The sequence below is a fragment of the Melitaea cinxia genome, chromosome 13, assembly GCF_905220565.1.
Source record: "Melitaea cinxia chromosome 13, ilMelCinx1.1, whole genome shotgun sequence".
NCBI lineage: Eukaryota > Metazoa > Arthropoda > Insecta > Lepidoptera > Nymphalidae > Melitaea > Melitaea cinxia.
In genome coordinates this window covers 4,961,622-4,988,221 of record NC_059406.1, presented here as the reverse complement: position 1 = coordinate 4,988,221, position 26,600 = coordinate 4,961,622, and the positions used below count along the sequence as shown (strand labels likewise).

General features: G+C 39.5%; 1 protein-coding gene and 2 long non-coding RNA genes across 3 annotated transcripts in view; all 3 read right to left on the bottom strand.

Annotated features, from left to right (window-relative positions):
* Window positions 1-4,518: 4,518 nt before the first annotated feature.
* Window positions 4,519-4,868, bottom strand: LOC123659227. The gene is made up of 2 exons (XR_006744000.1): window positions 4,700-4,868; window positions 4,519-4,603 (listed from the first exon to the last, which is right to left on the bottom strand). It is a non-coding gene; the product is annotated as an uncharacterized LOC123659227 (long non-coding RNA).
* A 7,603-nt stretch (window positions 4,869-12,471) lies between these two features.
* Window positions 12,472-12,821, bottom strand: LOC123659226. The gene is made up of 2 exons (XR_006743999.1): window positions 12,653-12,821; window positions 12,472-12,556 (listed from the first exon to the last, which is right to left on the bottom strand). It is a non-coding gene; the product is annotated as an uncharacterized LOC123659226 (long non-coding RNA).
* Window positions 12,822-21,949: 9,128 nt separating this feature from the next.
* LOC123659269 (voltage-dependent calcium channel subunit alpha-2/delta-3-like) overlaps window positions 21,950-26,600 on the bottom strand; it is a 36,294-nt gene continuing 31,643 nt past the window's right edge. Inside the window, exons 23-25 of the mRNA XM_045594518.1 lie at window positions 26,028-26,189; window positions 23,401-23,538; window positions 21,950-22,112 (exon numbers count right to left, since the gene is read on the bottom strand). Of these exons, the coding sequence (XP_045450474.1) occupies window positions 21,993-22,112; window positions 23,401-23,538; window positions 26,028-26,189 (420 nt within the window). The 3' untranslated portion in view covers window positions 21,950-21,992. The remainder of the gene's footprint in view (window positions 22,113-23,400; window positions 23,539-26,027; window positions 26,190-26,600) is intronic.

The window sequence follows — 26,600 nt, the reverse complement described above, 5'->3', positions numbered from 1 at the left end:
TCCTTCGAAACTTGATACGAGACTGTTGGATTTCCTTTGTTATTAGATAATTTTACGTTTTCTGAAATCATCACCGATACTATACCAGCGCATTTTTAAAATTACGATATTAATTATTATCGGCATTGAATATGTAAATATAATGTTGCTCAATTGACAGCCATCTTGCGTATGCAGCTATGAGAGTAATACCCGCGCAGAGGACGCGGACGACTATCGGAATGAGTGCGAGAACTGCCACTCTACTAATAATAACTCTGGGTATGTTCTGTTTTTTTGTAGTTACGGATACTTCATATATAAGGAACCTCTACCCAAACTAAAATAAGCTTTAAAATGTATTTTTAAATGTTTTACATTTTCAAATTGAAATAGTGCTGAAACATCTTAGCGATTAATAATGTAATTAAAGATTTAAATAATTTACCGAGGGAGTAGCCCGTCTAGGGAAGTACCACAACCTAAGAGAAAATCACAGCTGATTAACATTGCTTCAACGTAGTTTAATGGTTCTTTGGTAAGTCAGGTGGCCTGAGTTCCTGGAGAGTTTTTTCTACTCCTGATATGTTTCTGGCGTTGCAGACGTCTATAAGTTACGGTAGCTGCTTACCATCAGGCAAATAAGTCCATTGTTTACCGAGCTAAAAATATTTGTTTTAAATATTTCTTGTGATATAGCCGTATATTATTTAAATTATTATCACTCAAACCAAATTTGCTTCTGTATTTTATGAATAAGTAGTCGCGAGTTAAATTCAGTTATAACAAAAAGAAATCTAAAATTAATAATAATAAAAAAAACCTAGAAATTGTAAAGTCTAAGTAGTATGTGAGTAACTTTCGACGAATATGCGATCCAACAAATAGTCAGGAAAAACAAATGGTCAGCCATAGGCTTGTTTGTCAAGCTAGTCGTAAATAAATAAGCATGATGCCAGGTGGCAGGAGCGCGGGTCGGGTGCGGAGGCGGAGGGCGCGGGGTGGGGCGGCACGCAGACGCTGCAGCGCCGCGCGCCGCCGCCGCCCGCGCCGCCGCCCGCCACCGCCACGCTGCCGCAGCCCGTCACGCGCCACGGGTGAGTGCCCTCGACACCTCCACTCCCACCACTATCACACTACGGCACGCAGACGCTGCAGCGCCGCGCGCCGCCGCCGCCCGCGCCGCCGCCCGCCACCGCCACGCTGCCGCAGCCCGTCACGCGCCACGGGTGAGTGCCCTCGACACCTCCACTCCCACCACTATCACACTACGGCACGCAGACGCTGCAGCGCCGCGCGCCGCCGCCGCCCGCGCCGCCGCCCGCCACCGCCACGCTGCCGCAGCCCGTCACGCGCCACGGGTGAGTGCCCTCGACACCTCCACTCCCACCACTATCACACTACGGCACGCAGACGCTGCAGCGCCGCGCGCCGCCGCCGCCCGCGCCGCCGCCCGCCACCGCCACGCTGCCGCAGCCCGTCACGCGCCACGGGTGAGTGCCCTCGACACCTCCACTCCCACCACTATCACACTACGGCACGCAGACGCTGCAGCGCCGCGCGCCGCCGCCGCCCGCGCCGCCGCCCGCCACCGCCACGCTGCCGCAGCCCGTCACGCGCCACGGGTGAGTGCCCTCGACACCTCCACTCCCACCACTATCACACTACGGCACGCAGACGCTGCAGCGCCGCGCGCCGCCGCCGCCCGCGCCGCCGCCCGCCACCGCCACGCTGCCGCAGCCCGTCACGCGCCACGGGTGAGTGCCCTCGACACCTCCACTCCCACCACTATCACACTACGGCACGCAGACGCTGCAGCGCCGCGCGCCGCCGCCGCCCGCGCCGCCGCCCGCCACCGCCACGCTGCCGCAGCCCGTCACGCGCCACGGGTGAGTGCCCTCGACACCTCCACTCCCACCACTATCACACTACGGCACGCAGACGCTGCAGCGCCGCGCGCCGCCGCCGCCCGCGCCGCCGCCCGCCACCGCCACGCTGCCGCAGCCCGTCACGCGCCACGGGTGAGTGCCCTCGACACCTCCACTCCCACCACTATCACACTACGGCACGCAGACGCTGCAGCGCCGCGCGCCGCCGCCGCCCGCGCCGCCGCCCGCCACCGCCACGCTGCCGCAGCCCGTCACGCGCCACGGGTGAGTGCCCTCGACACCTCCACTCCCACCACTATCACACTACGGCACGCAGACGCTGCAGCGCCGCGCGCCGCCGCCGCCCGCGCCGCCGCCCGCCACCGCCACGCTGCCGCAGCCCGTCACGCGCCACGGGTGAGTGCCCTCGACACCTCCACTCCCACCACTATCACACTACGGCACGCAGACGCTGCAGCGCCGCGCGCCGCCGCCGCCCGCGCCGCCGCCCGCCACCGCCACGCTGCCGCAGCCCGTCACGCGCCACGGGTGAGTGCCCTCGACACCTCCACTCCCACCACTATCACACTACGGCACGCAGACGCTGCAGCGCCGCGCGCCGCCGCCGCCCGCGCCGCCGCCCGCCACCGCCACGCTGCCGCAGCCCGTCACGCGCCACGGGTGAGTGCCCTCGACACCTCCACTCCCACCACTATCACACTACGGCACGCAGACGCTGCAGCGCCGCGCGCCGCCGCCGCCCGCGCCGCCGCCCGCCACCGCCACGCTGCCGCAGCCCGTCACGCGCCACGGGTGAGTGCCCTCGACACCTCCACTCCCACCACTATCACACTACGGCACGCAGACGCTGCAGCGCCGCGCGCCGCCGCCGCCCGCGCCGCCGCCCGCCACCGCCACGCTGCCGCAGCCCGTCACGCGCCACGGGTGAGTGCCCTCGACACCTCCACTCCCACCACTATCACACTACGGCACGCAGACGCTGCAGCGCCGCGCGCCGCCGCCGCCCGCGCCGCCGCCCGCCACCGCCACGCTGCCGCAGCCCGTCACGCGCCACGGGTGAGTGCCCTCGACACCTCCACTCCCACCACTATCACACTACGGCACGCAGACGCTGCAGCGCCGCGCGCCGCCGCCGCCCGCGCCGCCGCCCGCCACCGCCACGCTGCCGCAGCCCGTCACGCGCCACGGGTGAGTGCCCTCGACACCTCCACTCCCACCACTATCACACTACGGCACGCAGACGCTGCAGCGCCGCGCGCCGCCGCCGCCCGCGCCGCCGCCCGCCACCGCCACGCTGCCGCAGCCCGTCACGCGCCACGGGTGAGTGCCCTCGACACCTCCACTCCCACCACTATCACACTACGGCACGCAGACGCTGCAGCGCCGCGCGCCGCCGCCGCCCGCGCCGCCGCCCGCCACCGCCACGCTGCCGCAGCCCGTCACGCGCCACGGGTGAGTGCCCTCGACACCTCCACTCCCACCACTATCACACTACGGCACGCAGACGCTGCAGCGCCGCGCGCCGCCGCCGCCCGCGCCGCCGCCCGCCACCGCCACGCTGCCGCAGCCCGTCACGCGCCACGGGTGAGTGCCCTCGACACCTCCACTCCCACCACTATCACACTACGGCACGCAGACTGCCACCCGACACATTGACGGAAAAAGTTGCCCGGCTATTTCGGAATACAATGTGCCGTTGACAAAGAAAATAGTGATATAACTTTAGGGCTAGGACCATATACAAATTTTAAGCAGGTAGGAAAAAAAAAAGATTTAAATAATAAACCAACTAGATATTCAACATTAAGGTAGTTTAATTTCCATTTTTTTTACACTTACCCTCATGTAACAAAATATAATAAATAAGCCTACCTAGCTAACCCCAAAACCATCACTTCAGAAATTACAATTTAAACAAATACTAAGGTTGCTCAGTCGTAGAGAGAAGGTTCTTAATATATTTACTACATAAAAAAAATACGTGATGAGTATAATTGCTTAACGAGTATAATGAGCTTAACGAGTATAATGAGCTTAACGAGTATAATGAGCTTAACGAGTATAATGAGCTTAACGAGTATACCACCAGAAATCAAATAACCTTGTAAATAAGCATAGATCAACTAAATAATGAGAAAGTCTGTACCTCTTCTGCTTTAATTCATACCAATTACTTGAATTGTCAATTTGCTCTGGACATCCACCGGGTGTTAAGGTTTCAACAGGAAGTTTCGATGAGCAGGATCTCCAGCCCAAAGGTTCTACTTTTAGTGTTTTATTTAAATTCCAAATTCAAATATCCAGTCCTCGATGATTGAAGTTTAACGAAAATGACAGAATGAAATCGAAATATAATTTTAAGTTTGAGTTCTGTTTGTAACTCATTTAAGTTCCATCTTAATTTCAAATTATAAATTTTTCATATTTAAATTTTTCCTACATCATGGTAACGCAAGTGTATTTTCTTCTAAAGTCATATTTCTATTAATTAGTTATGTAATATAATAAAATAAAACAATAAAATACTAAGGAAATATAAAAATGAAAGAATGAAAAAAAAAAAAACCCTGAAACAAAGAAAACACGTTGTCAAAATGGCGGAATCGAACCGATGCAAAATTTAAAAGAATGGTTTAAAATCTTACCAGAGTAGATTGCATAAATGTAATCTCTCGTTCCCACCATCCCCGAAATCAGATAAAAATATCTATTTCAAAATGAACAAAATAAGGAAGCTGTAACAAAAGTAAATTACGAGTTAATATGACACCTAAAGGTTATCACAAACACAAAGGGAAAAAGGTCCCACCAAAATATCGAAATTAACTCACCATTATTGTTGAGATAAATAAAATTATTATTCTCTACTTCAGAGACATAATTTTTAATATGCAGGCGAACCTGGCCAACAAAACACGAAAACGTGAAATCTTTCCCTCGCCGTTCCCAATCATGGTCGAAGCGAAAGTCCTTTAATCTGGCAGTGTTGCCACTCAAAATTAAAAATTTATCCAATACAGCAAACCGAAATAAATCTATATATTTTTATTTTTTTTTTAATATTATTTATAAAAACAATTTAGACAAAAATCCTAAGCAATTAAATAAATATTTAAATATGAAACAATGTAGAAACAAAACCGTGCAAATACATAGCAACTCTCCAAGCACGCCATCTAGTGAGCCCGCAAGCTTCGCTAGATAAACCTCAATACCAGGATCAATAGTAATACCGCGGCTATAACTAGATGTCGCTATGCACCACAATTTTACTACGTTACAATACCCCCCCCCTTACGAAAAGGTTCACCGGGTGAACCACGCTGCCCTCAGCGTTTCAGACCTGAACTAAAGAAATTCCAACTAAACTATCCGGAACAATTAAAAAAATGCAAACACTAACGTATACTATATATACAGCAAAAGAAAAAAAAACAATAATATTGCGGTGTATTAAAATGTGCTTAAGTGAGAGCACCTTGACATCACCTCCCAGCTCATTGTTAAATGCAATGAAGCTATCTCCACGGTGACTCACTCCTTGCTGCCAACCGCCGGAATACAATTGTCAAAAGACAATGTTTGAAATCGAATCATGTGTAGTAGTGCGCCCTTCCTAGCGACTAATCACAAGAAAATGCAAAAGTTTCTACTATTTATTAGACTTGGTACTAAATAAGAAGTTATAATTTTTCCTGGAACTGATCATAACAAAGACCTAAAATCAGAATCTTGAAATGAAATTCAATAACCCAGGAACTAAACAAAACGGAAAATACACGGAAAAATCCAAAAAAAATAAAAAAAATACAATGTATCAATCAGCCAAAATCTTAAGACAGTAAATATCAGCATCACAAGTTATTTACTCCCTTTTGCTAGTCTTCCACGAACACTCAAATCTCAAGCATCCTAACCTTACTTACATCAACTTCATCAATCCCTATTCAAACCATGGTAATGTAACTGCTAACTCAGTACATCACTACACACTCAAAAAAAAACTAATTGAATATAGTCGAAACTTAAATATCCAAACAGTAAAGACCACAAAAATGAAATGCTAAATATTTACCTCTTAAAATCCTTAATATGCCAAGTACCTATAGGATGGTTGTCAGCAACTCTAACCAACTCATACACTAGAGGTGACAAAACTTTTACTACCCTGCACTTTTCATATTTAGGAGCCAACTTGGCTGTAAAAAATTTCTCAGCATCGCTTTGTGTATACGTCTTTTTCCACACAATATCGCCTACCGCATAACGTGCTGGTCTGCGCCGTAAATTATAATGCGTTGCATTCTCTGCATGAGCCTGGAACAAATTCTCTCTGACTTGACGAAATATGTCCTGTAAAATTCCAAAATTTCCAGCATATTCCTCCCTTGGCATTCCTACCTCGTAATCCTTATCCGAGTCTTTATAAAAGGAACCATTTAGTACCGGTTCTCTTCCATGGACAAGAAAAAACGGGGAGAAACCAGTGGACTCGTTTACCGCGCTGTTAATGGCAAACTGGACTTTATACAAGTTTTCATCCCAGGACCTGTGGTTGTCTTTCACAAAAGCAGCTACTGCAGTCATAACAGTCTTGTTATACCTCTCTACAAGATTTACTTGTGGTGTATACAATGGTGTGTAATGCAAATTCGGAATATTGTAACGCTTTGTGAGATTACGGAATTCGGAACCCGTGAATTGCGATCCATTGTCCACAATCACCGTTTCCGGAACACTATGGTTCAGAAAAACAAAATTCTCAAGCGCCTTTACAACAGCGGCACCTGTGGCACGCCTTAACGGAAACAACATTGTATATTTTGAGAAGCAACAAGTTACTACAAAAAGAAACGTAAAACCTGATCTAGATCTGGGCAAAGGTCCTACCAGATCAGCAGAAATAACCTGAAACGGTCTACTACAGACTTTTGGTTTTCCTAATAAACCAGGAGTGGCTGTTGTTGTATGCTTATAAGCAGCACAAACATCACAATTTTTAACATAATCAACCACATCCTTATACATACCGCGCCAAAAGTATCGAAGTGATATTCTACGATGAGTTTTGAACACGCCGAAATGACCAGCAGTTGGGTCTGCATGGTTTTCTTTCAAAATCCTATTAATGTCGCTCTTATGGACTACCTCTTTCCAATCGAACTCACTCAAAAGCTGGTATTTACATTTACTGAAACGGAACAATTTATTATTCAAAATGCAAAAATTTGGAAAATTGGCTGGATTATTTTTACAACCATTGAATATTTTGTCATACCAGTCATCAACGATAGTCTGTTGTCCCGAACTACTTCGTCCAACTTTAACCACATCAACCTTTATGAGTCTCGACAAGGTATCCGGAACTACGTTATCACTACCCTTTCTATGCTCAATAATAAAATTATACTGTGACAATCTGCAACCCCATCTGGCCAATCTCCCAGAGGGATTTTCCAAATTCAAAAACCACTTAAGCGATGCATGATCCGTAATAATCGTAATTGTTTTTGAACCAAAATAAGCTTGAAATTTCTCCACTGCAAAAATGACAGCAAGAGCTTCGCGTTCTGTCGCACTGTAATTCCTTTCATTTTTATTTAAACTCCTACTGACATATGCGATGGGATGATCATGTCCATCTACCTCTTGTGTCAACATACCGCCAACTCCATAAGCTGAAGCATCGCAATGTACCTTAAATGGCTTGTCGAAATTCGGAACCGCAAGCACAGGTGCCGTTACTAGTGCATTTTTCAAAGTATTAAATGCCACCTCTGCTTGTTCACTCCACTCAAATTTTGGTGCGTTCTTGCCTTTACTAGTTAATCTATTGAGTGGGGCTGCTATAGTCGAAAAGTTTCTAATAAAGCGTCTATACCAGGAACATGTACCTAAAAATATTTTTACATCCTGTGCGGATTTTGGTGTCGGAAAATTCATGACCGCGGCAACCTTCTCTGGATCAGTCCGTAACCCGAATTCATCTACCATGTACCCTAAATAACGTAATGATTTCCGAAAAAAACTACATTTTTCAAAATTTATTGACAATTTAGCCATTTCTAATTTATCCAAAACTCTATTTAACAAAATTAAATGCGTTTCAAAATCTGAAGAGCAAATCACAATGTCGTCTATATAACAAAAAACTCTCCCATTCGTTATATCGTTACAAAAATTTTGATTAAATAACCGGTCCATTAATCTCTGTTGTCGTGCTGGAGCACCGCATAAGCCAAAAGGCATAACTTTAAATTTAAACAAACCCCTACCCGGAACTGTGAAACTAGTTTTCTCTTGAGAATCTTCACTTAACGGAATTTGCCAAAAACTAGAACTTAAATCAATTGATGACAAAAATTTAGCTTCTTTTAGGCTATCCAGAATTTGCGGAATGTACGGAATCGAATATGAATCCCCCTTGGTTACTGAGTTTAACTTACGGCAATCCAAGCAAAATCTCCAGTCTCCATTTGCCTTTTTAACCAAGATCACTGGGTTATTCCAAGGACTCTCACTAGGAGTGACTACATCCAATTCCAGCATTCTATCTAGTTCTTTACATAACGCCTCTTTCTTTTCCGGAGAAAGTGGATATTGTTTAATCTTAATAGGTAAAGCATCACCGGTATCAATAATATGTTCAATCAAGTTAGTTCTACCTAATCCTATCCTTTGTGATGAAATATCCAAAAATTTATTTACTACTGAATTCGCTAATTCTTTTTGCTGGTTTGTTAATGATTCAAACGATTTTATGGTATGAACTGGTTCATTATCAATAACATTTAAATTATAAAATCTTGAAGGTGCCTTACTCAATTCCAAATTATCAAAAATTCCTGGCGCTAACTGAAACGTTTTCCAAAAGTCACAACCAAAAATAACATCTACCACAATAGATGGAATTACAAAAAATTTAATAATGTGAGTCATAGAATTGTAAGTAATCGGAATAAACATGTAACCCAAGCAATGGAGTTGGTCCCCATTTGCCACAGAAAATGTGGTGTCATTATCCACATGTAATTTGTAACCCATTTTCAAAAAAACCTTGTGCGCCTGGTTACCCAAAATTGACGCGCAAGCACCGGAATCTAGTAATCCTGTAATCTCTAAGTTGTCTACTGAAGTCTGTAAATGTGGTCTAACATCCTTTTCATTAATTGAAAACAGAACTGTGTCAGGTATGCAAGTTGTTTTACTATAATTGACACCACTATGTAATTGTGTCTCTGCACAGTCCTGGTATATTAGTTTTTTGAATTTTTATCTGAAGGTGGTTGTCTAACCAAAGCCCTCTTACTACACACTGGACATGTTTTAACTGTGTAGTTCTGCAATCCACACGAAAAACACCTTAGAGACCTCGGAACAACCCTACAAAATTTAAAGTTGTGGTTACCCTTACCACATTTATAACAAAGTTTTCTTTTTGACTGTAACAAATTATTATCTTCACTCCTATTAACCTTAACCGCTGTCGCCGAAACTGTGTTTACTTGTTTTGAATTCGGTTTGTAAGCAAACTCAGAACTTAGAAGCGCTTTATTACTACTGGGCTCCGAAAATAAAGCAGAACGTTGTTTGGCAGCCTCTAGTTTACGACACTTTTCTTTCAAAACCGCTACTGAATCTATGGTTACTAGGGCCAGTTGCTCGGAATAACATGGACGAATGTTATGTAAAAGAATGTCTAATTTTTGTTTTTCAGAAAGTTGAGTCGTTAATCTCGCAAACATACAGAACATTACCGAAAAATAAATACACACTGGTTCATCGGGGCCTTGCGTACGAGCTCTGATTTCTCCAATTAACCTATGATCATAATCGACTGCGTCAAATTCTTCCAAAAATAACTTTTTTAATTCTAACCAATTTGAGACTAATGATTTATTACCTCTGAACCACAATAAAGCTTTACCTGTAAAAAGATGAAAGGCAGAAATGAACAGCTTCGAATCTGAAACTCCATAAGACTTCTTATATTCTTCCACACGTTCGATGAAGCTACGTGGGTCTCCCTGTCCATTGTAAGTTAACTTCCACTTGGCGACATTTTTGTCCCCAGTGCATTCTACTGTGGAGCTGTCTGAAGTCAAAGATTCGCTTTCCTGAGCCCAATCATTGTTAGGTTCCAATCTTGAAATTAGAATTTCCAATTTTGAACTTATCTCACTCCTCTTACCTTTTAGGGTGAGCTCGGAAGAATGTATTCTTAAATTTCTGAAATATAAATGTGACGCTAAAGCTTTAGCCCTACAAAGAATATGTCGCTCTTTATTTTCCTCAAATTTCTTAATTAAATCTTTTAAATCCTGAAGTTTTTGAGAAACAACCTCCAACTCGGTTTCAGCATCAATGTCCGTTTCCAAAATTGATTCAGAAGGAATCTCTGTTATTAAATGTTTTAATTGTTTCTTTAAACCAAGCACAGTAGGTGCTGGCGTTTCAGAACGAATGGACACCTCATAAGTTAATTCGTCTTTCAAAAGAGAGTGAAATTGCACAAAAGTTTGTTCCATTTTGATTTATAAAAATCGGTACAGCCAAGATATTAGAAATGGATCCCGGTGGTATTATCGTTACTAAAAAAAAAGGTTACAAAAGCTTCAACAAAAATCAAAATTACTTATACGGAATTTAAGCATACTATTAAAAAAAAAACAAAAAAAAAGAAATGTTTAAACTTAGCCTACTCTAAATAATATCTCAACAACTATGCTTCCATTACAAAATAATATTTCTAAAGTATACAGAAGAAAGAAGAAATAATACTAAATAACATACAAAATTGTAAGGTGTGATACAGCCTTATGTGTCAAAATAATCAATGTGGCACAGCCTACATATACACAACTCAACAAAAAAAAATATGTATATAACCTAAACTAGGTATAAATTATAATAACTCTAAACAAAAACAATCAACTTACTATGAAATACCAAATACAATTTAACATTGGTCAGTTGAAATGTTCATATAACTCTATATGAACCCAGAATAAAATAAAGAAAATACATAATCTAAATTATCAGAATTATCCAAACAACTTGAAGTGTGGTATGGTATAACCCCAACCTCTAAATCAAATAAAAGTAACTAATCTAATCAAATAAATAAATATAAATGTAACTATGTCTAAGAAACTACTGAATCTTAACAATTGTCAAAAGAACGTCTTCACGGAAAACTTTGAAAGTCAAAACCTCCCAAAAGAAAAAATAAACAAAATGCCAAGGCACAATATGCAGTGCAAACAAGAATGAATAATTGCAAATATGATTTGATACCAACAAAATGCAAAAAAAAAAATTATTTACTTTTAAAATTTTTTCTTTACACACTGACAATTGTCAAAACTCAAAATACTACTAATATTACAGTATTTTCAAAATCTACGGGTGATATACTCATCAAACAAGATAACATTAAAAAAAAAAATTATACTCGCAACAAAAAAATGATATTAAACTGTGATTACAACAAAAAAAAAATTCAAAATAAACCATGGGTTTTATTGCTTCACTCTAACATCTATGTTTGTATATAAACATCACAATTTAAATTAATCCGTGGGCGCCATTTGCCACCCGACACATTGACGGAAAAAGTTGCCCGGCTATTTCGGAATACAATGTGCCGTTGACAAAGAAAATAGTGATATAACTTTAGGGCTAGGACCATATACAAATTTTAAGCAGGTAGGAAAAAAAAAAGATTTAAATAATAAACCAACTAGATATTCAACATTAAGGTAGTTTAATTTCCATTTTTTTTACACTTACCCTCATGTAACAAAATATAATAAATAAGCCTACCTAGCTAACCCCAAAACCATCACTTCAGAAATTACAATTTAAACAAATACTAAGGTTGCTCAGTCGTAGAGAGAAGGTTCTTAATATATTTACTACATAAAAAAAATACGTGATGAGTATAATTGCTTAACGAGTATAATGAGCTTAACGAGTATAATGAGCTTAACGAGTATAATGAGCTTAACGAGTATAATGAGCTTAACGAGTATACCACCAGAAATCAAATAACCTTGTAAATAAGCATAGATCAACTAAATAATGAGAAAGTCTGTACCTCTTCTGCTTTAATTCATACCAATTACTTGAATTGTCAATTTGCTCTGGACATCCACCGGGTGTTAAGGTTTCAACAGGAAGTTTCGATGAGCAGGATCTCCAGCCCAAAGGTTCTACTTTTAGTGTTTTATTTAAATTCCAAATTCAAATATCCAGTCCTCGATGATTGAAGTTTAACGAAAATGACAGAATGAAATCGAAATATAATTTTAAGTTTGAGTTCTGTTTGTAACTCATTTAAGTTCCATCTTAATTTCAAATTATAAATTTTTCATATTTAAATTTTTCCTACATCATGGTAACGCAAGTGTATTTTCTTCTAAAGTCATATTTCTATTAATTAGTTATGTAATATAATAAAATAAAACAATAAAATACTAAGGAAATATAAAAATGAAAGAATGAAAAAAAAAAAAACCCTGAAACAAAGAAAACACGTTGTCAAAATGGCGGAATCGAACCGATGCAAAATTTAAAAGAATGGTTTAAAATCTTACCAGAGTAGATTGCATAAATGTAATCTCTCGTTCCCACCATCCCCGAAATCAGATAAAAATATCTATTTCAAAATGAACAAAATAAGGAAGCTGTAACAAAAGTAAATTACGAGTTAATATGACACCTAAAGGTTATCACAAACACAAAGGGAAAAAGGTCCCACCAAAATATCGAAATTAACTCACCATTATTGTTGAGATAAATAAAATTATTATTCTCTACTTCAGAGACATAATTTTTAATATGCAGGCGAACCTGGCCAACAAAACACGAAAACGTGAAATCTTTCCCTCGCCGTTCCCAATCATGGTCGAAGCGAAAGTCCTTTAATCTGGCAGTGTTGCCACTCAAAATTAAAAATTTATCCAATACAGCAAACCGAAATAAATCTATATATTTTTATTTTTTTTTTAATATTATTTATAAAAACAATTTAGACAAAAATCCTAAGCAATTAAATAAATATTTAAATATGAAACAATGTAGAAACAAAACCGTGCAAATACATAGCAACTCTCCAAGCACGCCATCTAGTGAGCCCGCAAGCTTCGCTAGATAAACCTCAATACCAGGATCAATAGTAATACCGCGGCTATAACTAGATGTCGCTATGCACCACAATTTTACTACGTTACAAGACGCTGCAGCGCCGCGCGCCGCCGCCGCCCGCGCCGCCGCCCGCCACCGCCACGCTGCCGCAGCCCGTCACGCGCCACGGGTGAGTGCCCTCGACACCTCCACTCCCACCACTATCACACTACGGCACGCAGACGCTGCAGCGCCGCGCGCCGCCGCCGCCCGCGCCGCCGCCCGCCACCGCCACGCTGCCGCAGCCCGTCACGCGCCACGGGTGAGTGCCCTCGACACCTCCACTCCCACCACTATCACACTACGGCACGCAGACGCTGCAGCGCCGCGCGCCGCCGCCGCCCGCGCCGCCGCCCGCCACCGCCACGCTGCCGCAGCCCGTCACGCGCCACGGGTGAGTGCCCTCGACACCTCCACTCCCACCACTATCACACTACGGCACGCAGACGCTGCAGCGCCGCGCGCCGCCGCCGCCCGCGCCGCCGCCCGCCACCGCCACGCTGCCGCAGCCCGTCACGCGCCACGGGTGAGTGCCCTCGACACCTCCACTCCCACCACTATCACACTACGGCACGCAGACGCTGCAGCGCCGCGCGCCGCCGCCGCCCGCGCCGCCGCCCGCCACCGCCACGCTGCCGCAGCCCGTCACGCGCCACGGGTGAGTGCCCTCGACACCTCCACTCCCACCACTATCACACTACGGCACGCAGACGCTGCAGCGCCGCGCGCCGCCGCCGCCCGCGCCGCCGCCCGCCACCGCCACGCTGCCGCAGCCCGTCACGCGCCACGGGTGAGTGCCCTCGACACCTCCACTCCCACCACTATCACACTACGGCACGCAGACGCTGCAGCGCCGCGCGCCGCCGCCGCCCGCGCCGCCGCCCGCCACCGCCACGCTGCCGCAGCCCGTCACGCGCCACGGGTGAGTGCCCTCGACACCTCCACTCCCACCACTATCACACTACGGCACGCAGACGCTGCAGCGCCGCGCGCCGCCGCCGCCCGCGCCGCCGCCCGCCACCGCCACGCTGCCGCAGCCCGTCACGCGCCACGGGTGAGTGCCCTCGACACCTCCACTCCCACCACTATCACACTACGGCACGCAGACGCTGCAGCGCCGCGCGCCGCCGCCGCCCGCGCCGCCGCCCGCCACCGCCACGCTGCCGCAGCCCGTCACGCGCCACGGGTGAGTGCCCTCGACACCTCCACTCCCACCACTATCACACTACGGCACGCAGACGCTGCAGCGCCGCGCGCCGCCGCCGCCCGCGCCGCCGCCCGCCACCGCCACGCTGCCGCAGCCCGTCACGCGCCACGGGTGACGGAACTGTGCTATCGCTTAGTCATTTCTTACAACATCCGCGGGAAGAAAGGGGTGGCTATATTGTTTACTGCCGTAACCACACAGCTTGCCTACCTACATACTATTTAAATAGGTCGTGTATCATTTAATATGGATGTTCTGGTTTGATTGATAAACTGGAATTAGTATCGTAGTAATTGTTAGAAAGAAGTTCTCTTTATTATAAAGATTATTTTTATTGTAATTCAAATATTAAAAATTGTAATAATTTTATTTTTAGTCGCACCACGATGGACAATTCATCGAACTGGGAGAACTGGTTCAACACGATACCTGATTCTGATTCAGAATCCGAAGAAGAATGAGACGAACTTCACCGATGTACAGACATCGACCGAGAAACAGCCCTTTAAAATAAAGAACAACCATAAAACTTTCATACACTAACCGTGCTTTTAAGCCGACGCCCAAACATATTGTAGGATTTTTTAGAAGTTACCTCAACATAAGTACATAGTGTCTGCAACCATTAAATCGTTTTGACTTGAAATATGTACTAAATTTATATTGTTGTCAGCAAAAGCCTTTGTATGAAGGTCAAGCGAAATACTTATTATTAAAATTATTATTATATTTGGCAGCATCTAAAAAGTTTTACTTAAAATTTTAATAATTTTGCAAATAATAATAAAAATGAATATCTTTATTTGCAATCAAAACCATTGAGAAATACTTATGTACTTCCAAATAACATTTGCGAACATTCCGACGTACCTGCATGCGATTTGGCTACTTTCGGGTGTGAAGCCATAATCTACATTTAGGCTACGATAAAATTCGTAGTTTTCACTATTCTAATTATTATTACCTATATATTTTTTATCTTTCTCTTAATTAATAGATGAAAATGATATTTATTTTAAAGCAGTAACTGTGATGCGATCGAGTAAAAATTAATAAAAGTAGGTACGAACTTTTACGTACCCTACAACTACCGCATAACGTTATAATTTAATGCCACACCCTACTGCCGCTCTTATTAATCCCCAGCGCGACTTGACGGGGTACGGGTATGCCCGGGCGTTGAGTTGAACAATTTTTGCACGGAGCGGCAACGTCTAACGAGATGTTAAAAACATTTTTATTTAATGAGGTCAGAGGTAACGTTATCGGTATCCTTATTAAAAGCCCTGTGTTAAAGACAATAATTATTATTTTGTTGCCAAAATTATACTTTAATCTGTAGTCTTGTTTGTCAAATCCCTCGTTCATAAATTGAATTAGGTATCTTTTGCACTATAATTGTTATGGTTGTGAGAAAATATGTTGATGAAAAATGCAATTTTTTTTTTGTAATATTTTTACCACAGGTAAAATATTAGTCTTTGTTAAAAACATTTTTTTTTTCAGTTTATCAATATTCTATGAAAAGCTATTTACTTAAATTTGCAATTAATATTTAAGGATAGATGTAACATTCCATGACATTATTATTTAATATATTTTATTATATTAGAACGTCACAACCGTTTGATATTTTGTTTTGCACAAGGTGTATTTTAAATATATTTAAGATAGTAAGTTAATGACTCTTTTGAGTGGCATATAAGTTTACCAAAGAAAAGTATTGTTCGTTTTAAGAATTTGGATTTTGTCCTTTTTGTATTTATGCGTATAAGTAACATTATGTTTCGAAACTTTTTTTGTCAATTATAAAATTATATATGGATTCTTTTAGGAATATCAAACCAAAGCTGTAACTATTAACCTGGTTGTTACTTTTTGTTTATATTTTGTAGAGAGTTTTTAAAATTTTCTGCTTTTTCGTATTTTATGTCGTACCATGACAATATTACAGTTTATTTATTTATAAAGTCGTCTCGAGACGATCAATGGCAATTGTGTTTGCGTTATTTTATATTGCGATTGAAGTTAAATTAAAAATTCAAATGTAATAATGATTGACAACCATCGAGGGTCAGCTCGGATACATGAGAATTGCAATTATCAATCAAGTAGTTTTTTAAATTGTAATTTCCAATTACACGGTTTTGTCAATTACAGTTGCCAATCACGTGGTTTCGTCAATTACATTTGCCAATCACGTTGTTTTGTCAGTTACAGTTGCCAATCACGCGGGTCTGTCAGTTATAATTGACAATTACGTACATTTTTTAATTTGAATTGATTGTTTCGGACGTGCTAAATTAAAATATGTAAATACTTAGGTAAGAAGAAGGCGGAACATTTATTTTATTTCATTATTATTTTGGTACTTAATAACTAATTCGGGTATATTCCTTTTACCTTTTCATCGCCACGGACTTGTGTAGAAGTACGACTTTTTCTCTTCCTTAGCGTTACGATGTCAACAGAAGCTAGGTTTTCGTCACGAAAGTTACCATTACCTGATGTGATTCGTGATACTATGTATTTTATATATATATATATATACATATAAATATCGAAAACAATTTGATGCTATGAAAATTATAAACTTATTTTTTTTTATTATTAAAATAGTTAAGGGCGGGAAGAGTTATTTTATTGCACAACTTCTCTGCAATATTTGCAATATTTCTTTCCCATTTTGAAATAAATTTGGTAATAAAACAAACTTCTTTAAGGTTTACTATAGTCCGTAATTCGTTGAATGTAACGATAGTAATTATAATATTTGATATTTTGACCTTGAACAACGGATAATGGATTGAGTACCTACGTTGGCGATGAAAAGAAAAATTGATTTTTATTTATTATTATATTAAAATTAAACTTGATATAATCACAGATTTTTTAGATTTATTTATATATATGAGTTTATGATATGTTTTTACCAAAGATGAAATGTTTACTTTAAGCTGTTATTTTATTTTATAGTTTTTCGCTCCTTTATTTCAAACATTAAATGTTACATTAAATTTTAATCTTGTATCTATCTTACTTACACGTCTAATAATAATAATAGTAAGAATATTCCTTGTATTATTAATCATCGTTTATTTTTGCTTCTTAGTAAGAGCAATACAAAAATATTAAAGAAATTTTCATAGAACGAGAAGTGTTAAATATTTTTTCTAAGAAAGGCGTAAACAAATGTGTCTTTATGTTTCAAAAGAACAAAAAATATATTTTTCATTTCCAATGAATGTCTAAAGTTAATAACTATTGCAATCAAATATTTTAAAAAATTGATTTTAAATTCGTCACAATTTTACTAATAACAATAGTAAGGATATTCCTTGTATTATTAATCATTGTTTGTCTTGGCCATTTGGTAGTGTGGTAATGTTTTAATGAGTTATCAAGATTTTTTAAGAGTAAAGAGGGTGATTAAGGAAGTAGACATTTACTGTGGAAATAATTTTTAATTAAATAATATGACAGGGGTCGTCCATTTAAATTGAAGTTATGTTGGTTTATACAACAAAGGTGGTTGGTGACAACGTTATAACAAAACATCCCCTTGGACGCATAGAATAGGCCAATCGATTGGTAGAGAGATAGATGCGGCGCAAGCGTACAATGAGCGTAATGGGACAATGATCGTAACGGGATATATATGAGTCATCCCTTTTCGTGCATGCAGCCGCGTTCATCGATTTATTAGACGTTGTCACGTCAAAAAATAAAGCATTACGATAGTGTTCAATATAGATACAATGTTCAGAGAGATATGAAAGTTTTGGATATTTGTTGTTTTTTTTCAACCAAAGTTAAGAAATTTCGTGTTCAACGAAAAATAAATAACGTGATATCTCATTACAGCCCTCCTACCTTGTGATATTTCGTGTTTTTTACCCGAACCCCACCTCCTCTAGCCGGGTGTGATTAATGGACGACTCCATATATAATAATAACAATATAACTGGGTTGCATAAAACGACGCTATAATCAATTAAGCGTTCTCAAGTAAGCGTATAGTTAGGTAGCACTTTCAACATTGCTAGGTATGTTTAATTTATATATTAAGGTCATGCCGTACATGCGGTACATGTCTTTGAATTAAACAGTATCACCCAGCAATGTATGTCAATAATAGTTGAAATACATCTTTGAAGACTTAATAAATATGCACAATAATAGGCGTGATACCTTTTCTGTATTTATATTGTTTCTTTAGCAAAATCAATTTTTAAAGAAATAATACTTTGGAAAAATCTTAGAATATCTCTGTTCTGAGTATTTTTACGAACCCTACGTAGCGACGTCAAACAATGGTGATCAGAAATACCTATTATGAACAGTTTTCTTTTATCTTAATGTAAAATCCAGTTTAAAGAATTAAAAAAAAAGTAATTGTGTTTAATGATAACATAGGATAATTGGTGCCAAAATATGAAATGATTACAAGGAAATAACGTGGATGTTGAGATCGAATTCATGTTTTTACAAACTGTAGTTAGGTAGACATTCGAGAATTTAATCTTTTCTATAAATAGTGTTGCGAGCCGCATTCAAAAGATGTTATAATAGATATAAATTAAATATAATATTTTTGATGGGATTAAATATCGGACAACCCACTGTAGGAGCTCAAAAGATGATATTTTAATACTAATTAGCGTTTGAAATAATTCCGTATAGTATTTGAAAGTAGGTTACGACCGTTACGTTAATGTTAAGGTCCGAAATGATTTGATTGTCACAGGTTTGATGTTTCTTTAGTTAATATCAAGTTAAGCATCTAACAACAAAATGTACCTACTTACTATTAACTAACACCTATTTATACGTACCTAGTTTTATTTTTGATTGCCTAATATATTTCTTTACGTACTTTTATTAGACTTGTTTTGGTATTATGTAAAGTATAAGGATACTATTTTAAAAGAAGTGTTTTGTATAATTTATTTCGGTGAAGATTATGATTTAATTTTGCTTTGAAAGATATCAGTAACTATTTTCGGACATTAACATTTAACAAATGCAAGTATGACACAAAAATTTTAATCTATTTTTTATTAAAATTATATAAGCTATCATTAGATTTAAGATTGATCGAATTTATTTTCCTTATTTTTCCATTGTATTCACTAAGTATTGTTTATTAAAAAGTCATGTTTGTTCATTAGACAGTTTAAAACTTATTAGAATAAAACTCATTTCAATTTAAAACTTTATTTTTAGCTTACAATTCCTTATGAAATAAATGTTATGTTCTAAATACTTGTGATGTAAGTTTATTTATAAAACATAAGTTGTGGAGGTATGTGGGTGAGTAGAGACAAGACCTCGGTACATCCGAAGGTAATTGGGGTCTGCAGACAGGTTTTTTTATAAATATCGAGGTCTTACCTATATATAAACGCAGTAAAAGTAAATTAAGAGGATACGTAAATTGTTATGACGGTTGATTAAGCCTTTGAGACACGTTACATTATATGAAGATGCTTAAGAATTGCTCCCGTCTATACTCACCTTAATTTTAAACCATAAATACTAACATCTAGAATCTGTTAACGCTGTTATACATATATTTGAATCATGCTACCAACATTTTCGATTCAAATAACACAGTATTTGTGAAAAAAATGTTTTATTTGTGTATTGTAAAATATAAGTTTATGAAAATTTGGATGTTCAAAATTTATCCTATTTATTATAAATTATTATTGAAATTGTTAAGTTAAGAAGCGATGAATGTAACAATGTAAAACATCTGGTTATATTGCTAAGGAAATTTCATATTTATTTTGTTTCCGTCGATTAGATATCTAACACAATTGAGTCGAGAATAGCGCAGAATAGAAATGAGGATGGAGCGCCATTGTTCTATTGTGTATTGTTCGGTGTATGACGGGTACTGTTACATTGAACGTTTTATTACTGACAAATACTAAAACAGTTTCAATACGCATTTAACATAAGTGTGGGTGAGTTTCAAGAGAGTGCTGATCTTTGCTACAATTGAAGACGTGTTGACGTTATGACAGTACACTATACAAAGTAATAGACTCGTATCATCATCATCATTTCAGCCTATCGCAGTCCACTGCTGGACATAAGCCTCCACGAGTTCGCGCCATAAATGGCGTAAACTCATGTGTGTTGCCCATAGTCACCACGCTGGGCAGGCGGGGTGGTAACCGCAGGGCTGGCTTTGTCGCACTGAAGACGCTGCTGCCCGTCTTTGCCCTGTGTATTTCTAAGCCAGCAGTTGGATGGTTATTCCGCCATCGGTCGGCTTTTTAAGTTCCAAGGTGGTAGTGGAACTGTGTCATCCCTTAATCGCCTCTTACGACACCCACGGGAAGAAAGGGGGTGGCTATTTTCTTCATTGCCGTAACCAGCTAACCACACAGCTAAGCTGTTAAATATGAGTGTCCTTAACTTAAAATTAAATATGAGTGTACACATATTATGTCAGCGCGGCTTCATAGAGTCAAGATGTCAGAAAAATATCACAGCGAAATTGATTTACATAAACGATCAACACAAACATTTAATCTTTCAGGGCACTCAAAAAAATAATAAATATTACAACTTACAATTCCAGTATTAAAGTTTCTTTTAATAGTATCGGTATCTATTATAAAATAGACACAAAGGAACAATGAGCATGAAGTTAATATACGTATAATAAAATAAAAATAATTCTCGATGTTATATTGTTAAAACTATGAACCATTAGGTATAGTGTGAAGCGAGTCTACTCATAGTCAAGAACATTTGAAATGTTTAACTTTCAGCCGTTGAAAAAAAAACGAATCTCAATTTCGTACTCGGTGTAGACACGTTTTTACACAATTCCCAGATATCTTTTTATTTTTTATAACTTTCCAAGGATATTATGACAATTTTTTAAGTAAACTTTTCGCAAATTAGATGCAACTGATACTACACATTAAAACTTTCTAAAGTAATGCAGTGTCTTTTAATTTTCTAATTATTATTATCAAGTAAGCATTGTTCAACAGGAAGTGTTAGGTAATTGTTTGAAGATTTGTTATCTTTGTCACGATAAGTAATACATACATTTCCGAACCAAATAATTAAGTAAGTATATTAAATATGAAATAAAACGAATTAAAAGGATTTATCAATTGTGTTTTATTTTAATATTTCAGAGACAAATATTTATGATATTAATTATAATTATTAACTATTTATTATTATCTGTACGCATCGTAGGTAATAAGAGTAAAAGGTGCAAAATAAAATTATATAGGTAAATAATAAGCTTAATTGTATCAAATTAATTTTTAAGCATTTGAATCCTATTTTATATTATCAATTATTCGGTATTTTCAGTACCAATAATTTTTATATATAAGGTTTTTTAAAGTTTGTCTTTCAATTACAATATGTCAGAAGTAACGTAAATACAAAAGATGACTAAATGAAATATAAACGGAAACACCTATAGGAACCCGTAACACATGGTGATTATTGAAGTAAATCTTTACGCACGCTTGACTTGGGGAGTACACTGGTGAATTCGTGACGACAGCGTTACGAAAAATGTTATCGGGTGAGGCGAACGGAAGTTGAGAGGGAGATTTAAGTTAATGAGTGCGAGAGAGCTACGTTTCGTATATACGACACACAGTAATGTTGCTGTAGGAGCTAAAGAAGTTTACTTCAGTCGTGTGGTCTAAACACATTCGTTTTTTAATTATTTTCATATTACATTATATCAAAATGAAGTAATTAACCAAGTATAACGATAGAATTAATAAATTCGACAACCGAGTGTGACTTGCGGCGTCAGGGTCTGGAAGCCAAGGACCGCACTGTCGATAACCTTCTTCCTGAAAGGTAAGAAAGGTTAGGTATAGACATACATATGTGTTTATACTGTATGTAATTTGGTAGTACTTTTATGGTCATGTAAGATTTGTGCGAGTGATTGCTTAAGAAAAAGAGTAGGAAGCCTAATTATTGAGGTACAACATAGCAGAAAATAGAATGTTACGTTATTTTTCCGTAGTTTACCGTCATTGTAAGCTTATTTGCCTTTTCTCTCTTATGTTGTACTAGCTGCTGCCCGCGACGTCGTCTGCGTGAACGCTATACAGCACCAAAAATACCTACGATTATACCTTTAAAAATAACATTCATTTACCCGTTTCTTCTTTACATTTCATATCTACAGAAAAATCTCATAGATGGCGCTGCTTTAAAATTGTCTTGTCTACTTATATTCATTTAATTATGTTTATCGGCTTAGTTAGTTATATTGCGTGATTTTTATAGTATGAAGCTGCCTTATAGCATGGTCATTAACATAATAACAACATTCAAATATGCGCGATTCAAATATTTAAATGAAATAAAGTGTACTTTTTTAAATGCTTATCAGCCAAGTATAGTTTGTTTGTGGATGACGCTGCTTTTCCACTTGTTCATTTTTTTTAAGTCTTGTCTGTGTCTTTTTTAAAGTCTTGTCAGTCTTGATTAGATTATAATGACACGAGGTAGAATCATGAAACATTTGCACAATTTCTAGAACAAAACGTCAACAAATGCCTAGAACGGTTCACTTGTTCAGTTTAAGCGTCCATAGTTTTTATTGAGGTAGGGCACAGAAGAATATTGGATATATTCTGGTGCTCAAAATATGGAACAACTTTACAAAAAAAACCACAGCTAAATAAAGCTGCTCTCAGGTAGTATTGTGTTCCTGTGGTGAATAAGGTGACCAGAACTCCTGGGGAGGGTCGGGGATACGATCGCAATGCGCTTGCGATACTTCTGGTGTTGCAGGCGTCCATAGGCTACGGTAACTATTTACCATCAGAGTGCCTAGTGCGAGTTTTATTCACAGAAACATGAGAGAAACGCGTTTATACGTGAAGATTATTATGCATGGGGATTTAAACACTGCAGCCTAGACGATAAAGTATAGTATACGATACAATCGATACAAAGTCATCTAGCGGCAAACGCGAGAACTAGGTTGAAATCCCGAATTTCCCATACAAAATGAAGTTAAAATTTACGCCCCTTATTGCGAGACGGATTAAACAAAACTCGCACTAGGCACTCTGGTAGGCCGTACGCTTGTTTGTCGACTCGCATTAACAAAATAGCACTTACAGTAGCGTATTGATGCGGGAAGCAGCGCGTGTGAGGCGCGCGCGCCGGCAGCGGCACGAGGTTGCGCCAGCACGCCAGGCGCGCCGCCGCCGTGCGCGGCAGGCGGAACCCGTGCGCCTGCAGCTCCGACAGCGGCACCTGGCGACCGTCGCCACCACCATAGTGGGGTTCGTACACTTATTGAGGTAGGGCGCCCACTAGGAATTATTTCTGTTTCTGACAATTCAATTCCTTTTTATTTACCGCTACTTTTCATTTCCTTTCAATATATACACTACTATAACAATAGCTTGCGTTTCAGTCAGGTTTGGACAAATGTTCCACCCTGCCGCATCATGGATACGCCCATACATAAATATAAACGTACATGCCACGGTAAACATCTGTTTGGCCTATACAAGTGTTTACCATGAGCGTGAATTGAACCCGCGACCAGCTGTTACCGCTACGCTAACGCCTTTTCAATTAACATAATCAATTTACGTCATTAACGATTACGTGTTTAGGTACTTTAAGCTGAGATGGTCCTGTAGATACAACCCATAGATACGATGGAAAGCTAAAATACCAAGCGAATACTGAGTTTTCAAATATTTAATTTGCCTTTAATTTCATCTCATGCTGCACGGTTTAAAAAAATACGCCAGTGAGCCTGCGTTTTTAGAAATAATGAGATTTATTTGCTAATTCATAATATTGACGAGTTACAGTACAGTAATAATTGATAGGTACGTGTTGATGGATGTTGATGGTCTTTTGATAGACCAGATATAAAATGATGATCGATATGGCTATCGATGATATCCAATTTTATTTATATCACAATTAATTTTAATATTTCATGATTAATTTTCTTACCATAACTATCTGCATTATTAAGTTTTGAATTGTTATTACTTGTATGTATAATATTGTAAAAGTTTGAAATAAATTTTTGTTTAAAATATATTTTTAAGGGTTATAACTATATCTGATTCTGAGATTGCCTGTAACTCAGTATCACGAATAATTTTATAAATTTGGCAATCATATAATTAATTCAACAGGGGAAAGCGAGGAGAGTTGAAATAGAGGTAAGTTGAAACAGTGTAAATTTCTCGAAACCTAAAAACGCTATAAGTTGGCGAGTGTGGCTAATTTGCCACTTTTGCCACTTGCTAGCCATCTCAGTAGTAGTTTACACGTCAAAATTGACATTTAGCCGATATGAAATATTAAATAAAAAAATCGATAAAAGTAAGTTTGCTACGATATTTCTCAGCTTAGTAATCGAAGATTTGAATAGTTATAAATATTAAGAATTTATATTTTTTAAATACAGTTTTTAGAGCAACATAGTAATGTGTTGTCTTACGAAATTATATCGACTCAGACCTAATGGCAACCAAATTTTACACGTTAGAAGAGTTGCAACAGTCAGTACCTCGCTTGCATTTTGTTTGCATTGGTGTTTTGTTTTGCATTGGTTTTTTGTTTTACACAGATTTTTTTGTGTGCTTTACTGGACTAAAAATATATGATATTACAGAAACTGAAATACTTTCTTAGGTAGGAAACGTGAGGATGGGATATACTGGTTGCAGTGTGTACTTTGTACTTTTTTTATATAACTAGGTCGGCAAACAAGCGTACGGCTCACCTGATGGTAAGCGATTACCGTAGCTTATAGACGCCTGCAACACCAGAAGTATCGTGTTGGCAATTCCCCGCAGGAGCTCTGGTTACCTTACTCACCAGCAGGAACACAACACTGCTTGAAAACAATATTACTTACTCTCCTGTAAGGTCGAGGTACTATCTCAGTCGGGCTGCTCCATATTTGAGTAGGAAATTTCCTGCTGTGCCCTACTTCAGTTAAACAGTTGTACTTAATACGTACCCATTGCTATTCCCATGATAACTTTGTTTCAAACTAATGTCTATTGTTCTGTTTTCAATAGAGCCTCTGTAACTTCTGCTATATCTGGTGTATTTTCGCTAGAAATATTCGACATCTACCGTAAACGGAACAAATAAAAAGTTCGCAGAATAAATAAATAGTTAAGTCGGTTATAATAACTGATATGTCAGTGAAAGACGAACTAGCAATAATTGAAACTAAAATAAAACAGATTAAGTTAATCTAATCTAATGGTTTAATGGAATATTAACTTTGAAATGTGTGTTTTTCTTAACAACTTTCTTCTAGGAAATATTACGCTCCTAGACCACTATTTCAACTTACCTCACTAGTAGGGTGTTGAAACAAAGTCACCAATTCCTTCCAGCCACTTTCAAATTAACTTTTTATCGGTACGAAGGAAATAGCGGCACTGTTTGTTATAACTATTTGTTAATTAAACAAGTTTTCTTTTAGTAAACAACACGTTACATCCTATGGTTTATTTTTAAAGTTATGGGTCCTAAAAGGAAAACTGTTTTAGCTCTCCTAGGTCTCCCTTACAGTACAGCAATTATTGGTTTCTTTCATTTTTATTGGTTTCGTTTTTTTATCTGTAGGTATATTTACACAAGAATGAAAAAAATTAAAAGAAAAATAATAAATAGTAGCAATATCGTTATCATGCTCCATCTAGCTTGAGTTATAAAAAGAAAGACGATAATGATGATAATATGTAAATACATACCGGTTCATTGACATATGGATCGTTGACAGGTTTACCCGTGTGTGGACATCCGTTGTAGATGGCCAGCAGCAGCAGGTTGGTGTTTGGAACTTCTGCGCCTACTAGTGGCCAGTTGCACAAACTAGGGCTTCTCCTTAAAGCTTCCATTGCTTTTGGAGTGCGCTGTAAATAAATAACAATAGGTAATATAAAAAGGCAGCCTAACAACACAAGATCTATCAAATATTCCAGTATGGTGTAAACACAACACAGTATAACATTAAATAATTTTAATATTAATAATAATATAATTTTAATATTAATAATAATTATAATAATAATTTTCTTTTCGAGGTAGGTCACAGAAGGAAATATCTTGCTCAAAATTTGGAGCAGCGCGACTAGGTAAGTGCTACACAAGCGATAATTTTAACCTTACAAAATATAGCAACTAAATTATACTGTTTTCAAATAGTGTTGCGTTCTTGTGGTTAGTGAGATAGCCAGAGCTCCGGGGGAGGTAAAGGTGTTAGGGCCGACAACGCGCTTGCTTCTGGTGTGGCAGGAGTCCATAGGCTACGGCACTCGTATATA